This window comes from Cajanus cajan, chromosome 2 (genome assembly GCF_000230855.2).
Source record: "Cajanus cajan strain Asha chromosome 2, NIPB_CcT2T_4, whole genome shotgun sequence".
NCBI lineage: Eukaryota > Viridiplantae > Streptophyta > Magnoliopsida > Fabales > Fabaceae > Cajanus > Cajanus cajan.
This window is the reverse complement of record NC_138518.1, coordinates 77,983,837-78,001,117: the sequence shown is the minus strand read 5'-3', so window position 1 is coordinate 78,001,117 and position 17,281 is coordinate 77,983,837. Positions and strand designations below refer to the sequence as shown.

The window sequence follows — 17,281 nt, the reverse complement described above, 5'->3', positions numbered from 1 at the left end:
TCCGAGTTTTGTCTGGCATAATGGATTGATGTTGATGAACCGAAGTTTCAAAATTTTATTAAGAGATCTATATTTAGTACTATTAGATTGTGTCTCATACAGAGAATATATGTAAAACATTAAAAAGAAAAGAAAAAAAAACTCATATAAGTTATGGCACGTAAATTTTTGAACTCTCACTTGTTTTTTCAAAGGTGAGGTAAATATATTTTTTTTATTAAAACTTGTTTTTATTCTCTTGGATATCTTTGAATGTTGATTTTAGTTTTTTTATATATAAATTTAATATATTTTTAATCTATATACTTATTAAAAGTGAAGTTGTTTTGATCTTTTTTATTTTGTTTAAAGTGAATACATTATTTACTCAAGTGAACTAATTTCATCTTTTAGATGTAATTTTTGTTTGAACTCACTTAAAGCAAGTTGTTGAACGCTTGGGACGAATTTAACTTGCTCATAACACATGTAATGAAACTTTAAGTGATGATTTCTTTAGAGAATTTGAAGCTTCTAAGTTATATTTTACTATGTTTGTTTAGCTATGTTGTTGTATTGAGTTATATTGTATAACCACATTGATGATACATGTTGTTGAGTTGTATTGTGTTGGTTTGATAGGATCAAATTATTTAAACTGATCACTTGTATTGTAAGAGTTTTTTAGTTATAATGATTGATAAGCACAAAAATTGTTGTGTTGTATAGTTGATATGTTGTGAAATTAAAATGTTATTATGTTGTTAAATTGTTGTGTTAACATGTCGATGAGTTGTATATTAGTGTTGCTATGTTGTGAAGTTTATCTTATGAGTTTATTAATTGTGTTGTTAAGTTGAGCATATGGTTGTTGCTAAGTAGTTGATGTTAATGATGTTCATATAGTTGTCTTATTTGTTTTTATATTATATTGTTTTCTTTGCATATAAGTTTATACTTACTTTTTCATGTTTATATGATGTAATAATCAATATTATTATGAGAGTATAGAAAGCATGTCCATAGATTTGATATCATGCCGATTTTAGTGGTTTTTGGTGGAGGTTGTTTTGATACAACATGTCCATAGATTGTTACTTGACAATTTAAGATTTTTGTATGTTTGCAATTTAGATATCTTGTATGTGTACAAGACTACGATGCAATCTCACGGAAGGATATTTATGTTTTAAGTTACTTATTCTTATACATATATTTTGTTGCATGAATATTCATTAATTATTTGCATGATAATACTAAGTTAGATTATATTTATATTTTTTGCTACTTAATCATTAAGTAGTAAGTGTAGAGACCAGTCAGATTATTACACCTTTACAAGGGGCTAAAAATGTGTATTTTTTTATGTATAAAATGTAAGGACTAAAAATGTATTAAATTTTTAAAGGGATTGAAATTAATATTTAAAATTATTTTAAGTGATTAAAAGTATATTTCATCCTTTTTTTCTAAATGTTATTTAAATACAAACTTTTCTTCCTTAGAAACGGATATCGTCACTTTTGGCATAAGAAATAACTTTTTCTGTATTAATTATTTTATATATTATGTTAAAAAAAATTAATTATTTAAAAAACATAAAGTCTTTGTGCTCTTTATTTAAAATTCTTAACCACGTGAGCATTAAAAATGAGTTTTATGTAATGGTACATTTTTGTTGAATTTAATGATAACTATTATAATTCTACATTTTACGGACTAAATATTTATTATATAAATATTTAATGATAACTACTATTATATTTATCCTTATAACTAAAATTGATAATAAATATTATATTTAAAATTAATATAAGTATATATCTTTAAATATATATTTAGATTTAAAATAAATATATATTATATATATTATTTTAATTATTAAAAATTTTATTTTTAAATATTAAAATTTAATTTATAAATAAATATAATAAATAAAAAATTAAACTATATAAAAAGTTAAAATTATCCTTCAAAAGTCAAAACCCTTTCATCTAGCAATAATTCCTAAAAAGTTTATTGTAGAACATAATTGTTATTTTTAATATACACGGGTTGCTAAATTAGATAAAAAATTAAAAAGTTTTATCAAAACATTCTCATTTAAGAATAGTCTCTAAAAATATTATCGTATAAAATAGTCATTAAATTTGTTAATAATAAATTTAAATAAATATTAAATTATAATTATTACGTATATTATCTCATTTATCTAACTTATGAATATTATTTTGTAAAATCACAAGATTAATGGACAATATAGAATAGTATGAACTCTAAAATCAATTTCTTAATATAAAACCAAACAATTAATAAAAAAAAATCTATCTTTCATCTTATTCATGAGTTTATCTTTTACAATCTACATAATTAAAAGTAGTCTCATAATTATAACAACTGAACCAGAAAGAGTTAGTCAAAGAATAAGTTAAATATTCTTTTAGTAAATAATTATATATTTAAGATAATCAATGTACTTATTATAGTACAAATTTCTCAAAGAATCGAGGAAGTGGGGGACCAAGGCTCCTGCTTCCCCAGGTTCCGTCACCGAATCTATTTAGGTTAAGAAAAATGGCCGTGTGTGTTCAATTATATTAATTTTATCGGTCGGATAAAAAATTATATTTTATAAATGAGGAGATGCTTGAATAATGTGGAAGGAAGCAAAGTGATAGCATCGATCTGTCTTTTGCAATTGGATCACCTTTTGTTAGGTTATGATTAAGTGAATTGAATCTGATTATTATTACTAACAATTGGTAACAAATGAGACATAAATATAGTGAACTTTGAAGTGGAGAAATTTGTTGAAACTGAAAATTCTGTATTATGGGAAAGGAAGGTTAGGAATCCGGCACAATAAGACTTTCAAAAGGTGCTACAGGAGAATAAACCTAATGGCATGGATCAATTGTTTTGGAAAAGAGTTAGGAACCATATATACTACTCTATTTAGTACACAAGGTGGTATATACCACGTTGATGTTGATGTTGATGTTGATGTTATGTAATTGAATTTTTGCTTATTTTTTTTAAAAGGTGAGGTAAATATAATTTTTTTTCTAAATGTATTAGTATACTTTTATCAAATTCAATAATAACATTGGTTCTATTTGTTTAATTATGTTTTATTGGTGCATGACTCCTATTTTACAAGTGAATCATTTATGTTTAATTATGTTTTATACTTTTTTTGATTTTGTATTAGTGAATTAATGTTTCACTTGAAATTAATTTGATTTGATTGAGAGGTAAATAAAATCTAACTAATGATATATTGTTTTCAAGAAAAAGAATTTTCACTTTTGTTAAACAATGATACAAATATTATTTTACATTTATAATATATTTACACACGATTTAATATGTTTAACTTCATTAATTAACTTGTGAGTTTTTTATTTTTAACCATTAAATTTTTAGTTACAAGTTATTCCAAATGAAAAAGAAGATAGAAATTAAAAGTGCATATATAGAAACAAAATTTAAACCAATTCATTCACCCAAAAGGGAAACATAAGAATAAACAATATTACTATTTATTGACTTTACACAACCAATTAAGTATGTCACAAAATCTAAATTATTACAATATTTGTGTATTAACCATACATTATCTTTACACATCTAAATGATAATGTTGTACTTGTTGAATAGTATTTGTCTAAAGTTTTTAATTTAAAATATTTTGTCTTCCGTCTTTAATATTATAAGTGATAATTATACATATAAAAACTTTAATGTATAAATTATTAAGTATTGAAATTTTTAATATATTTTTAAGAATAAATGTATTTTCTGAAGGTGAAACATACCTATATATAAGTAAAAAAATATTCATTAACTATTCAATTATTTAAGTATGTTTAAGATTTTTTAATTGTTAAGTAAGATTGAATGTTACTTTTTACAAGACTTAATCATAGATAAATATATCTGACTTTATTTAATTTAGATAAGCATTATCTAAACTTTTATTGTGTAATTACTAATATATTTAATGTGTAATCAAAAGTCAATGAGTCTGACATAAAAATTTAAGATCTCTTTAAAACAAATTTATTTAATGATAAATTTTATATTTAATTAGTATAAAAAAATATTTTTATATCTTTGTAAATTTTAAAAATAATAAAAAAATTATATAATAATGAGTAATTAGTGAAAAATATCAGTGATTATGAAATGAAATTTATATAAGAAATAAAAAATTATGATATATAAAGGAATAGTTATAAATTAAAAAAAAATAGATATAAGATCCTGTCCGTGATTTCTAATTCTCCCGCATTGATTTGTTCGTTGGAGACTTCTCTCCGGGGACAGCGGTCCATCTTGTCTTCTTTTTTATGCTTTTATCAATTATTTTTTTTAATATTACTTTTTTACATTTGTATAAAATGTAAGATCTCATAATGACAATTTTTGGCCAGATGTAGAATTGTATATTTGTCCTTTTCAATTAGCATTTTTCTCCTAAATACTGTTTCCAAATTTTATTTGGTGTGACTGATTATCTCATTTTGTTGGGAGCAAATTTTGCTGTCTATGGACAGTGCACGGGGTTGTCGTACTTTATTGTTCAAATTCATAAAAACAAGACAGAATTATTATTTGACTTTGTTTGTGGTGAGAAATGTGCAAAACAGCAAAAGATTGTAAAATGTGCACCACAGTGCGTAAAAGGTTACCACGAATTAATTAATGCTAACGTGAAATGAATGAAGGATTTGTTTTGGTGAAAATCTCAAAATTTAAATTATCAAAATATATAGTATTAGTTTCGTGATACAAAAAGTGATTCGACAGCGAGATTTATGTTGTTGGAGAGTTTACAAATCCTTGGACGAAGTTAGGGGGAAATTTCGTATACTATTTATTCTATTCTATTCTATGCCCGTGTGCTTAGATTCGTTGTTAACTTTTGTTCAAACTAGAACTTAGGATTCTTAGCTTCATCGTGAACAAGTTTGTTTGTTTAGTCGGCCATGTTCGTCTTCTTCCTCCATTAAGGACTCAGCAGTCATTCGTTGACCTGCCCTTCTAGATTTTCCATGTTTGCCCAATTTAAATTATCATTGTTCTAGGCTGATATTTTCAAAATGAATAGAAATATAAATAAATTATATATTGTGGTTCCTGTCATAAATAAATAAATAAATACGAAAGAGATATCCTAATTATTTGTATAAAGGCAAAATATTTAAAAGTGTCTTATGTTCACCATTATTCTAGAACGTTAATTTTATACTAAACTATTATGCCTTCATGAAATTTCAGAATCTAAGTTTTTGTGAAAATATGGTATTATATTTTGATATTTAATTATAATTATTAATGATTAAATTTTATATTAAATATGAGTTTTTAAGTAAGATAAATATTGAATTATTTTACGATTATAAATCTTGAACTGTTTTAGATATACGAGTTTTTAAATCAGATAAATGTCAAATTATTTTACAAGTAAAAGTATATCTAACGAAGTATTCAACTGAAAACTCGACCAAACTCTCTCGATTAGACTCTCTTTATTAAACTCTCTTTGTTAGATTTGCTAAACAAAAGTTTAAAATAAGTATAAAATATTAATATTAACCTCTTCATTTAATAGTAAGTGTTATATCAGAAAAATATAAATTTTAAAATAAGTATTATGTTAATTTTTTAATATAATATTAATATTTTTTATTTTTCTAATAGTATTCTTTAGAAATAGAAAATAATTATTTACCGAAAAGAAAGAGAAAGTAATTATTGTATTTATCATTTCAAATAAAATAAAGTTAATTTTATAGAATGATTATTTATTTTTATTTAAATATAAAATAACATAAGATGATGTAAACATGACTATACATATATGTATAAATATTAATATATTAGTGATAAAATAATTAATATTTTAGGAAAGAGCTTAATAATTTCCCCATACAAACATTTACTATTTTGTAACCATCTTTTGAATATTGTTACTATAGTTAATAAAAAGAATATGGATAAGTTTTCAAGTGTTGAAAAAAGAAAAAGATGATGAACTAAAAGCTTAAGGTATGAAACGAAAAAATTGAAAGAATAAGTTGGTATAGATGGAGACAGGAATTGGTCAAATGTTCCCACAAGGATTTCCTTTATATCCAAAGCCATTTGTCAGATTTGGAAAGGCAAGTGATGCTTCGTTGACCCGTAAGCTTTCATTTTAGTGTTTTCTTTTATCCATCTTTTGGTGTTTTCTTCCGTATATAAAAAGTTACATTTTTCTTCCGTTGAATGAAGACCTACGAAACTCATGTGCAGATATACAAAAACCAAGTGATTAATTGTCCCCCCAAACATTTTTATAATTATATAAATTGCAAATTAAAAAATTAGATAGTTGGTGATTATTTCACTTAAATCTATTTCAACTTATTTTACATCTCTTCAACATGTCAGGTGATCTCAATATAAATCACTATCCAATTTGCATACTATTGACATCAGATAAATAAAATGACACTTTTTTTTCTTTAATTATGAGAAGGAGCAAAAGAAAATCCTAAATTACATTGTACACCCTACAAGTATAAGAAACAACTATAACATCTTTCAAAAGAAATAAAACACTTCCGTAAAGAATAACATGATACTTTTACAAGTAGGTAAATCAACAAAATATATATATATATATATTTTGTCTTTTATTTACATATATTTTTAATTAATCATTCTTAAGATAAATTTATTTTTATTAATTTTCTTAAATTTAAAATTAATTTTATGTAATTTTAATGAATCTTATCTTAATTTTTCATGTCATTAATAACATAAATAATTATGACATATTTAAATAATTATACAATATTAACTAGTTTTAATATGATATTTTTATTAATAAAAATATTAATAAATAAATTTTATTTTATAAGAGAGATTACAATAAAATTTTTCATTATTACTTTTAAAATTACTAAAATAACCAAGTGGTGGGAGTTGAAGTAGATACATAAAGACTTTATTTTGATTCTCATTATTAAAAAAATGGATTTTTAAAATTCTTTTAATTTAATTAGTTCTCTTAATTTATTTTTTTATCAACTTTTCTTTATTTTATGTATAAATTTCTTGAATTTTCATGTTTCGAACCTCTGAAATTTTAATTAGTTATTTTCAAATTTATTTTAAATAAATAGAAAATAAAACTTTATTAATTTTTAATAAATTACAAAATATTACTCTACTATACATATTAATTTAAAATGAATATGTATAATTTATGATTTATTAACTTTTACCTATTTATACATGAATTAACATACATTCATGAAAATATATTATATATTAATTTGAATGTATATAATAAAATATTAAATAATTTTAAAAATTTAAAATATATTATAGACTTAATTTATTTAATAAAATTAATTATATAATTAAATCATTGAAATTTAATAATAATATAGACTTTATTTATACTTTATTTTGATGTAGCTCTAGAATAATTTTTACACCTTTGTTATGAAACTAAAAATGAAAGAATGAAAAATAATAAATAACAAATAATTTGATTAATAAGATGGACAAAAGATATAATGGAAAATCAAATAATAATTTCAATAAAAATAAAATATTAATGATACTTCTTATTATGGTAGATACTTAAAAAGAATAAAATAATATTTTGAAAAAAAAATTATTTATCAAATTTTTAAAGAAGTAATTATTTTCTTAAGAAAATCAAATGGCACAAATTTGATTAACATTTACTAGAATTAGAAATTAGTTAAAATTTTGAACGACAACATATGTGAATTTACTTTATTAAGTAAAATAAAACTTGGTTGGGATAACGAAAGAAAATGTATAAGAAATTTTCTTTTAATTATTAGTGTAAAATATTTATTGATTTCAATCATTAATCTTTATAAAGTAAGAATATAATTGTTTATTTATAGTTAATTTTTAATTATATTTTTTATACATAAATTTGAAATTAAAATTTTATTTAAAGACATCGAGTCAAATTTTAGGTGTGTCAATGAGTTATTAGTAATATATAAAAAGTTTAGTGCGGTTATTGTAATTTTTTAAAAAATAATAATAAATAAAACTTGATTGCAGTTTTATTACCGTAAAATAATTATTAATTGAAGTTTCTTAACAAGTAAAGTCTTATCTGGCTTTAATTGAAAATGTTTATTGTGGCAGCAAACAAAATTTACAATTTTATAATCTTTGAAGCGACAAGACAAGGTTGAACATGACAAGTTTCCATGTTGTCAGTAATCGGTGAGAGAGAGAGAGAGTAGCGTTGGCTTACTGCTCACTCCTTAACCTACTAGAACCGCCGCCTCATTCATGTCCCTTTGATTGTCATAACATATTATTTCCATTCTTCTTCTTTTTTCATATAACTCTATACTATGATTTTCCTCTCTTCTATTTCATCATTAATCTTATTATTATTAACATATTGTTATAATAATATTATTAATAATTATGCATTATTATATTATATATTCTTGGCAACCAAAGAGAAGTTGAGGGTGGACTTTTTCTTCCCCAATTTTCAATCTTTGTCTCAGTTCCATACCCCCTTTTCACCCTCTCTTCTATTCTCTACTTGCCTATTTGGAACTGTTTAATTTCTTTATAAACTTGCATGATAAAGTTCCACCTATTTTTCTCCTTAAAATTACTATTACACCATTCTTTATTGAGCACAAAAAATAAAAGGGTGGTCTTTAATATCAGTCTCTGATTTAGATGAGCTGAGCTGAGCTGCCAGTGGAGTTTATTCTGTGCAAAGGTTGAGTTTTTGACATGGGGGGTCTTTGTTCAAAGTCTGCCAAAGGTGACAAGGTGTTTGCCAAGGCAGATGGACATTCTGATAACCATAAATCTGATGGTAGGAACCACAAGTCCACCACCATGCCTAGTGATTTGGCAAGTGCAAGGGATGGAGTGGACAAGAAACAGCAACTAGCAGATGGTGGTGGTGCACCTGCAGGAACTGGTTCTGAAGAATTCTATGATGGAATCCCACGGTTTAATGATTCTTTTCCCCAAAAATCTAGGTCAGGAAGATCAAAGGTTGGTTATTATTTGGTTTCTCTCCCTCTTTCTGTTTCACCAACTTTTTTTTCTTTTCTTTTGTAACATTTTGTTTCTGTACTCAACTTGTGAGCTGATCAATCAGTAATCTGAGTCTCCCAGAAGCCTCGTATAGTCATGAAACATGGTGCAGTTGGTGATGGATTGGGGCAGATAGATCCAGGGTGAAAGTAGAGTTGTCCTCAATCTATTTCTTTAGATTCTATTTTATATCTTCAGGTGTTAGTGATTGACAAAGATGATTTTTTTGGCAATGAAAATTTGGATAGTTTATGTTACATATTTGATTGGGATTGAAAGGATAGCTTTTAGGGAATGGAACTTATGCAAGGATGGTTTTTGGACGTTTTGGAATGGAGACACTATGTAGTTGTGTGAAGAAGAATTTCAAATATCATAGTTTATGTATGCTTGAGTCTTAAGGCTAGGTTAGGTTGCTTTTCCTATTGAGTATTGGGGTTGTTTGAGCAGCCTTATTGGGCTTGGTGATTTCAACCCTGTTGAGTATACATATTTACTGTTTAGTATTTGAGTTTCTTCCCCATTTTACTATTCTTGCTCTTCATCAGTTTAGCATTAGAGCCAAACTTCATTCAAATTGCAGAGTCACCCACTTCATAAAAGCATGTTGGGAACAAGTATATCAAGTTCTGAATTACATTATGTATGTTGGTCTTGGTAGCGTTATTGCTGTTTAAGATAATGTTATTAGCAAACCATTGATCTTGTAATTTCTGAAAAGCTTGAGAATGCAAAGGTGATTTTATCATTGCTTCTTTCACCACATATTGCCATTTTGTTGCAGTCACCATTTGTTTCACTTTTCTGTTACTTTCCAATTTCGTTGTTGGTTATTCCACTGCAACCTGTTACGTTTGTCTGTTAAATCATTATTTCAAATAAAGAATGAGCTTTCTCCAACATGAGGGGTGAAATGTAGTTTGAAGAAGTACTGTTTTAGATTGATGCATACATTCGTGATTTGAGAATTAGGGAGATTTAGGCTTTGTTCAAATTTCTGAACTAAGTTTCTGGACAGGTTAATTGACCCAGTTTATGTTTACTAGAGTCTTAGCTTAGGTTTGCTGGTCGTAGCATTACTAGGGTTTTTTTTGCTTTGCTCATCTTAGGGATTTCGTTGTTAATGTTGAATTTTAAATATTGGGAAATTGGTGGTGGTGTTATTTTCTCTAAATTTTAGAGTAAAGAATAATTGAAGATTATGAAATGCAAAACTTTATACAGAAATTTTGCCAATGGAAATAGTAAGAGAAAACTGAAAGTTTGAGCAACTAATGTCCTAAAGTTAATGAATCATGGACTAGTCCTTTGAATTGGTTGAAGACTTGAAGTACTTCTATTGTCTGAACATCACATTCTTCATCTTTTTCTTCTTCATTATACTGGTTGAATCTGATTTGATTTGCTGTGTTTAGTTATTTTCCCCATATTTTTTAATTTACCACTGCCAAATATGTTTACTCTTTATTATATTTATGATATCCCTTTAGTTTAATTAGAGCAAGCTAAGCTCTCATGAAGAGAAAGGGGATAAGTAGGCTAACATAAGGTAAAATTGAAGTTATCTAATGAGATATTTCTATTTCAGGTCTCAGAGGTGAGTTTACGCCTGGGTAGAGCTGGCACTATTGGAATTGGGAAGGCAGTTGACGTTTTGGACACTCTTGGGAGCAGCATGACAAATTTAAGCGGTGGTGGGTTTGTATCTGGAGCTACGATGAAGGGGAATGAAATTGGTATTTTAGCATTTGAGGTTGCAAACACTATTGTAAAGGGTTTTAGTCTTATGGAATCTCTTTCAACAAAAAGTATTAAACATTTAAAGGAAGAGGTGCTTCCATTAGAGGCTGTACAAGATTTAGTATCAAAGGATACGGATGAACTTCTAAGGATTGTTGCTGCAGACAAGAGGTAACTGTTGAATTAAGTGAAATTCCTAACAAGGGGCTTCTATTTCATGACCAGGCCAACTTTCAACTATTTTAGTTCTCCATGTCATTATAAAATGCCAAATTGTATGTGATTTTGATTTATGTTTCTAGGGATGAGTTGAAAGTCTTTTCTGATGAGGTAATTCGTTTTGGAAATCGCTCAAAGGATCCTCAGTGGCACAACTTGGACCGATACTTTGAGAAGTAATATAAATTGTACTCACTCAATTCATCTAAGTTATAGCCTTTCAGGAAAACAAATTTTAGCCTTTCATATTTCATTCCAACCCATCTTTTTATTGTAAATTTCAGAATTATCAGAGAACTTAATTCTCAAAGACAATCAAAGGAGGAGGCAGAATTATTAATGCAACAATTGATGACTTTGGTTCAGTATACAGCTGTAAGTGTATTCCTTTACTATATAAATATGTACTGTTGCTTGTTCCGAACTGGTAGTTACTTTTGAAGCTGAAAAAGTGTAATGCAGTTTTTTTTTTTTCTTTTGCCTTTTGTTTTTGTAAAAAAATAAAACACTCAGGTGGTTAGTAGAGTAATTAATAGTTTTTAAAATGGAACTTTTTAACCAAAATTTAATTTTTTGCACTATTTCCCAAGGATGTTTCACTACTTTTCTTGTACCTGTGTTACATATCAATTGCATGTAGGGTTTTCTTTGTATCCCTCACTTTCTTTATTCCTACTTATGTCTCTTACATGCAACAATATCTATGTCCGAAGTTAATTGGAGTTACTGTATTCAGGTTCAACTACTTTTAGCTCTGTACTAATCTGTGGGTGTTATAATTTCCATGATCACCCCCTGTTGTAAACCTTGTATGTTAATAAATTGGACTTCAAATATGAGTAGTTCAGTACTACTTCATAATAACATGAATGTTTTGGAATGAAACAAATGGGATGCTTGGCTGGACTTTCTTTCTGCGATGATTGAATAACTGATCCTATTGAAGGAATATAGCATCATAAATAATTGCAGAAATATTACATATTTACTTGTAAATTGATGATTTTATGAAATAAACTGAGGTGGGAGGAATGTATTTATTGCTCATTGTGTGGTATCTTCTCAATTCTCATATATATATATATATATATATATATATATATACACATACACATATACTTCATTTTTTTTGTGGGATTTAATTCTGAAAGATATTGGAAAATCAATTTTTATGGCATCAGGAATTATACCATGAGTTACACGCTTTGGATAGATTTGCGCAAGATTATCAGCATAAGCAGGAAGAGGAGGATAATTCAGGTCCAGCTCAAAAGGGTAATTAAAGAGTACTACCAATGACATAATATGCGATTCTTGTTTGTGACAAGCAGTTATTGACATAAAATCCAAAACTCTATTATGGGTTTTAATTTGAAAAAGAAGATTTTGATGTTTAAACATTTAGAGGGAGTGTGTGAAACTTGGACAAGACTCATATTGAACACAATTGATTCTGACATGGAGAAAGATACATGAAAACTAGGTTTGATCTGTTTAAGCAGTTTTAAAGAATTAGTGTATGTCTTTTCAGTCCGGTCACAGCTGCTAAAGCACATTCTTTTGGCTTTCATTGATTTTTTATTTGAATTTTTTGGGAGCCTGAACTGCATATTTTTGTTGAGCATGTGCATATGGGCTGGTTATTATACAACACACTTTCAAAGAAAAAGTCACTCTGACCTAGAAGTATGACTGTGTTATATTGAGCAATATTTCTATCGGCAATTTCTTATGTATAAAATCTTGACTATCTCTCCTCATCATGTAGGTGATGGCCTTTCAATTTTGAGGGCAGAACTTAAAAGTCAAAAGAAGCAAGTTAAACATTTGAAAAAAAAGTCACTCTGGTCCAGAAGTTTGGAGGAGGTAACTTCAGATTACTATTGTACATGAATGATTATCATCTCTTATTCTCCTCTATTTGACTTGTTTTATCCTTACATTGCATTCTATCCATGTATAATGCAAGAACAAGTAGTGACTCTTAACATGTTTTCATTGATATCAGTGGTTTCATTTTGAGCATAACATACATGAAAAATTGAGAAAAAGGAGAGTATAATTCATAATCTAATGGATTACAGGTTATGGAGAAGCTTGTAGAGATAGTCCAATTTTTGCATTTGGAGATAAACAATGCCTTTGGCACTGCAGGTATTTACCCCACTAAAGGCATATTAAGATCATACTTGCTTCACTTGATGTATTATACTCTTCTAGTATCACCCAATTTAATCATTATCATTTAACAATATAAAAACTCATTTTTTGTGATGCGTATATGACAACTCATTTGATATCATTGATAGCCACTACAAATTTCAGCCTTTTTACAGTTACTTTTTAGTTCTTGGAAATTTTTAAAATTTGAATGGGAGAAAAAGAAGGGGGGTAGGGGAGTAGAGGATACTAGGAAGGAAAGTAATCTGGTTTTATTCTCATCAAATGATCAGATTACTCTTCACCCTTCTGATCAATTTGTAATGAAAACTGTGTTTCCATTCATGATTGTAATGGTGTTTACCCACGGGTACCTGCAGATGACCATAAACCATTAATCCGAACTGTCAGCAGTCGCCAAAAATTAGGTCCTGCAGGCCTTGCCTTGCATTATGCTAATATAGTGCTCCAAATTGATACTCTTGTAAGTGTTTCTTCTTTATTGTATTTATTTCATAACTTAAGTACTATCAGTATGCTTATCCATATCTTTTGGTTAAAGTTTGACTGAAGTAATATGGAACTAGACCACTCTTTATTTGATTCAAGACTCTTTACGCATTTATCAGGCTGTAAATTTATTTTTGACCATTTGCTAATTGGTATATAATATGTTTATGGCTGAATCACTTTGGAGTTCCAGGTCTGTATCAGGTGTAGTTACATAGTTGTCGAAATAATTGTCTGCTTGTGATTAAGCTTATGCACTGAAGAACATTCTACTAAGCCATTGTTGATGCTGTCAGGTTGCTAGATCTAGTTCTATGCCTTCAAATACAAGGGATACATTGTATCAGAGCTTACCTCCTAATATAAAATTAGCTTTGCGTTCCAAAATACCAAGCTTTCATGTTGTAAAAGAGGTACAATCTTATCTGCTGGTTCTTCCTCCTATTACCACTGTTTAAAAAATTAAGAGACAAGATAATGGTCTGAAAAAGTTTGAGATCGAGACAATTAGAAAGCCTTTAGAGGGTAAAAAATACATTTATATGTTTGTTATTGTTGAGTAATCCCCACTGATCCTAATTAACAGACTCAATCTCCTATAATCAATCCTCAACTAATACCTTCACGTTCAATACTTAATTCATAGGACTTACCTTATGGCCTTCCTAGATTTTTAAAACAGTGCAACTTCATATATAAGTTGAATGGTGAGGAAAATGATCAACGAACAAGTTATTTCTCTTCTGCTTTCAGCTTTCTACATTCAGCTATTGTTGAAAACTTCCCATATTAATTTAGTTTTTTTAATTGTGTATTTGCAATTTCCCTGTGACGTCTGTTTCCTACAGCTCACCATATCAGATATTAAACAAGAGATGGAGAAAACATTGCATTGGCTGGTTCCGATTGCTACAAACACAGCAAAGTAAGATGTCTGGTTCTAAGTTCTACATGTTTGAGAAATTTTCTTTTAGTATCAATTTATTCATTTGCTATATAAGCTGACTGTTCTTTTGGTTGGTTACTCTAAAATTGACTCAGAGCTCATCATGGTTTTGGTTGGGTAGGAGAGTGGGCAAACACTGGGTAAGCAACAATCTTCTGTTACTATTTTGAAATCTAACCTTATATGTTTTCACTTTCCACTTTTTTCTTTTACTATTTTTATGCTCCTCCTTTCTGTTTTCAAAATCTTGTTTGATTCTTGCAGCTCTGAGCTTAATAAAAAGACCGTGAAGACTGATGTGATGCGGATCGAAACGCTTCACCATGCTGATAAAGACAAAGTAGAAAATTATATTCTTGAACTTCTCCTATGGCTTCACCGCTTGGCTGTCAAAATTAAAGCCGGCATTGATGCAGAAACAAGGTCTCCCTTAAAGTCCCATGTTGGCACTGCCCTGCAAACATCAAATCAACAATCTACAAATGCTTTAACGACTGACGAGCAGAAAATGCTGCAAGATGTTAGTAATAAAATTCGCTTAAGAGGGAACAGTAAAAGCTTGGACTTTGACAGTGTGAAGATTGGCTTGACAGATAATGGCAGACTTACAAAGAGTAGCAGTTATTCATCAACAAGTAGAAGCAAGGAACTATCTTTCAATAGAATTATGTCTAAGCTTCCTGTGATTGATTTTGGTATTGACAAAAAGAGAGCATTGGATGTGATTGACAGACTAGAAGTGGCCAGATAATTTGCAACTATTCTTGAGTGCCTTTGAAATGAAAGGGTAGTGGCAAGATGTGGACAGAAGAATGGAACTAGTTTTTGTAAATATACCATACTCATGCTGCAAGTGCTGAATGCCAAATTTTGGATGCATTTTTGGTTCATTAGGGTGCTTTGCTTTGGTGAAATGCTCTCCACATCATGATGTAGATATGGAACCAAGGAGATTGTTGAGATGATAATCATTCTTGCTTGTACCAATGTGATTGAAGTTCCCACTTGCTATTGGAGCGGAGTGGATTCTGGTTTTTTGTTCTTTAGAGTGTATAGACAGTGAGGATATGGTACTACACGTGGTTCTTCATTATATGTATAATTGTTGCTTTGGTTACCTTGCTCATATGCCTATTGAGTATTGTCACAGCCGAAAATGGCGTAGCTACTTTCCTCAAATGTAGATCATGCTGTACATTTGAGAGGAACAATGGGCTTTCACAGCATGCTTGATTTAAACGAAAATCCATGTTTAATTTGGTTCAATAGAAAGAGAGGGAAAATGGCATAAAATCTATGTTGTTTGGTTAAGGTTTACTAGAGGAGGGAAGGTAAAATATGAATTACATATTGTCATACCCTTTTATTATACTGTCTTTGCCCTTTACATAAGAATTCTTCGAGAAATTTGGCTATTTTTTTATATAATTTTTTTTCAATAATCTTTCATTAATTATTTTTTCATCAAAATATCCTTAATTATTTTCAACTTTTTATATTCTATCCACTATATATTAAGTGTCACTTAAAAGTTTTTTCATGCAAACTAGTAAAAGATAATAAATAGGTGAAAGAGAATAGTAATTATATAAAATTATTTTATTATTTTTTTGGTAGAAACAATAAAACACACTTAGGAATAAAAATGAAAAAAAATAAATAATTAATATTATATTGTAAAGTTAAAACAATACTTATTTTAAGACTTATTATTTTTTATTTATGATGTGATACTTATAAATGCATTGATATGATGACAAGGTAGTTATGTTTGCATGCAAATTTTTAAAACGTTTTTGTTTTGGTTTGAAAGAGGAAGCATCGATGCTTGATAACTGAAGGCGGCGGAAGTGAATTCACGCAACGCGGGAATTGTTTGTTTAATTGTTGAGTATTGACCTAAGAAATGTTGTTGCTTGCATCGACTCAGTCAATTGTTTTATACAACCTTAGAAGAATGCGTTGGTCGGATCAAATCTCAATTCTATGGTACCTTTGATAATTTAAAGGATTCTAAAACTATTATTATTTATCATTGGTCAATTATACAGCTAACGAATGTGCATTATCAATATATCATGCTTTATGCTTACTGCTTGAATTGAAATAAAAACCAGCTTGTGTTCATTACTACTAATCAGTGTTATTCTTGAGAACAAACTGGATTTATTTGATTTGTATGTTGTTTAATAAGAAAAAAAAAATGAAAGAAAAAAAACAGTTAAAACTTGTATATACAATGATATAAATACTGTTGAAAAAAATAAGTGTGAAAAAACAAAAGACGCTTGGGTCTTCTATTCCAAACAAGATTCTTGATGCACATTTATTGGACAGACACATCATTGTTGCCTCATCTCGTTACATGGAGATGTTGCAATTTTCAAGTGTTACACACATTGCTTTTGCGGTACATGTTTGAAGCATGTTTTTGCATCACACCTGTTGCATATGTCCAAAAAAAAAGTTTTGTTTTAAATGTATATTATTATAATTATGATTACTAGCATAAAAAAAGTACATTGTGCCTCTGTATATATATATTTTTTTATATAAAATAAGAAAAAAATAAATGAAAAAAATAATTGAAGTTAAATATATGTGAATAAA

At 27.9% G+C, this 17,281-nt stretch overlaps 1 protein-coding gene across 1 annotated transcript; it reads left to right on the top strand.

Moving 5' to 3' along the window:
- The first annotated feature begins 8,275 nt into the window (after positions 1–8,275).
- On the top strand, positions 8,276–15,964 carry LOC109808704 (protein PSK SIMULATOR 1). Its single transcript, XM_020371817.3, has 12 exons — positions 8,276–9,054; positions 10,685–11,007; positions 11,139–11,231; positions 11,340–11,430; positions 12,237–12,330; positions 12,824–12,921; positions 13,140–13,209; positions 13,596–13,699; positions 14,022–14,138; positions 14,574–14,650; positions 14,767–14,811; positions 14,936–15,964. Exons 1-12 carry the CDS (start codon positions 8,785–8,787, stop codon positions 15,420–15,422), a joined length of 1,869 nt encoding a protein of 622 aa, XP_020227406.1. The 5' UTR covers positions 8,276–8,784; the 3' UTR covers positions 15,423–15,964.
- Positions 15,965–17,281: the final 1,317 nt, after the last annotated feature.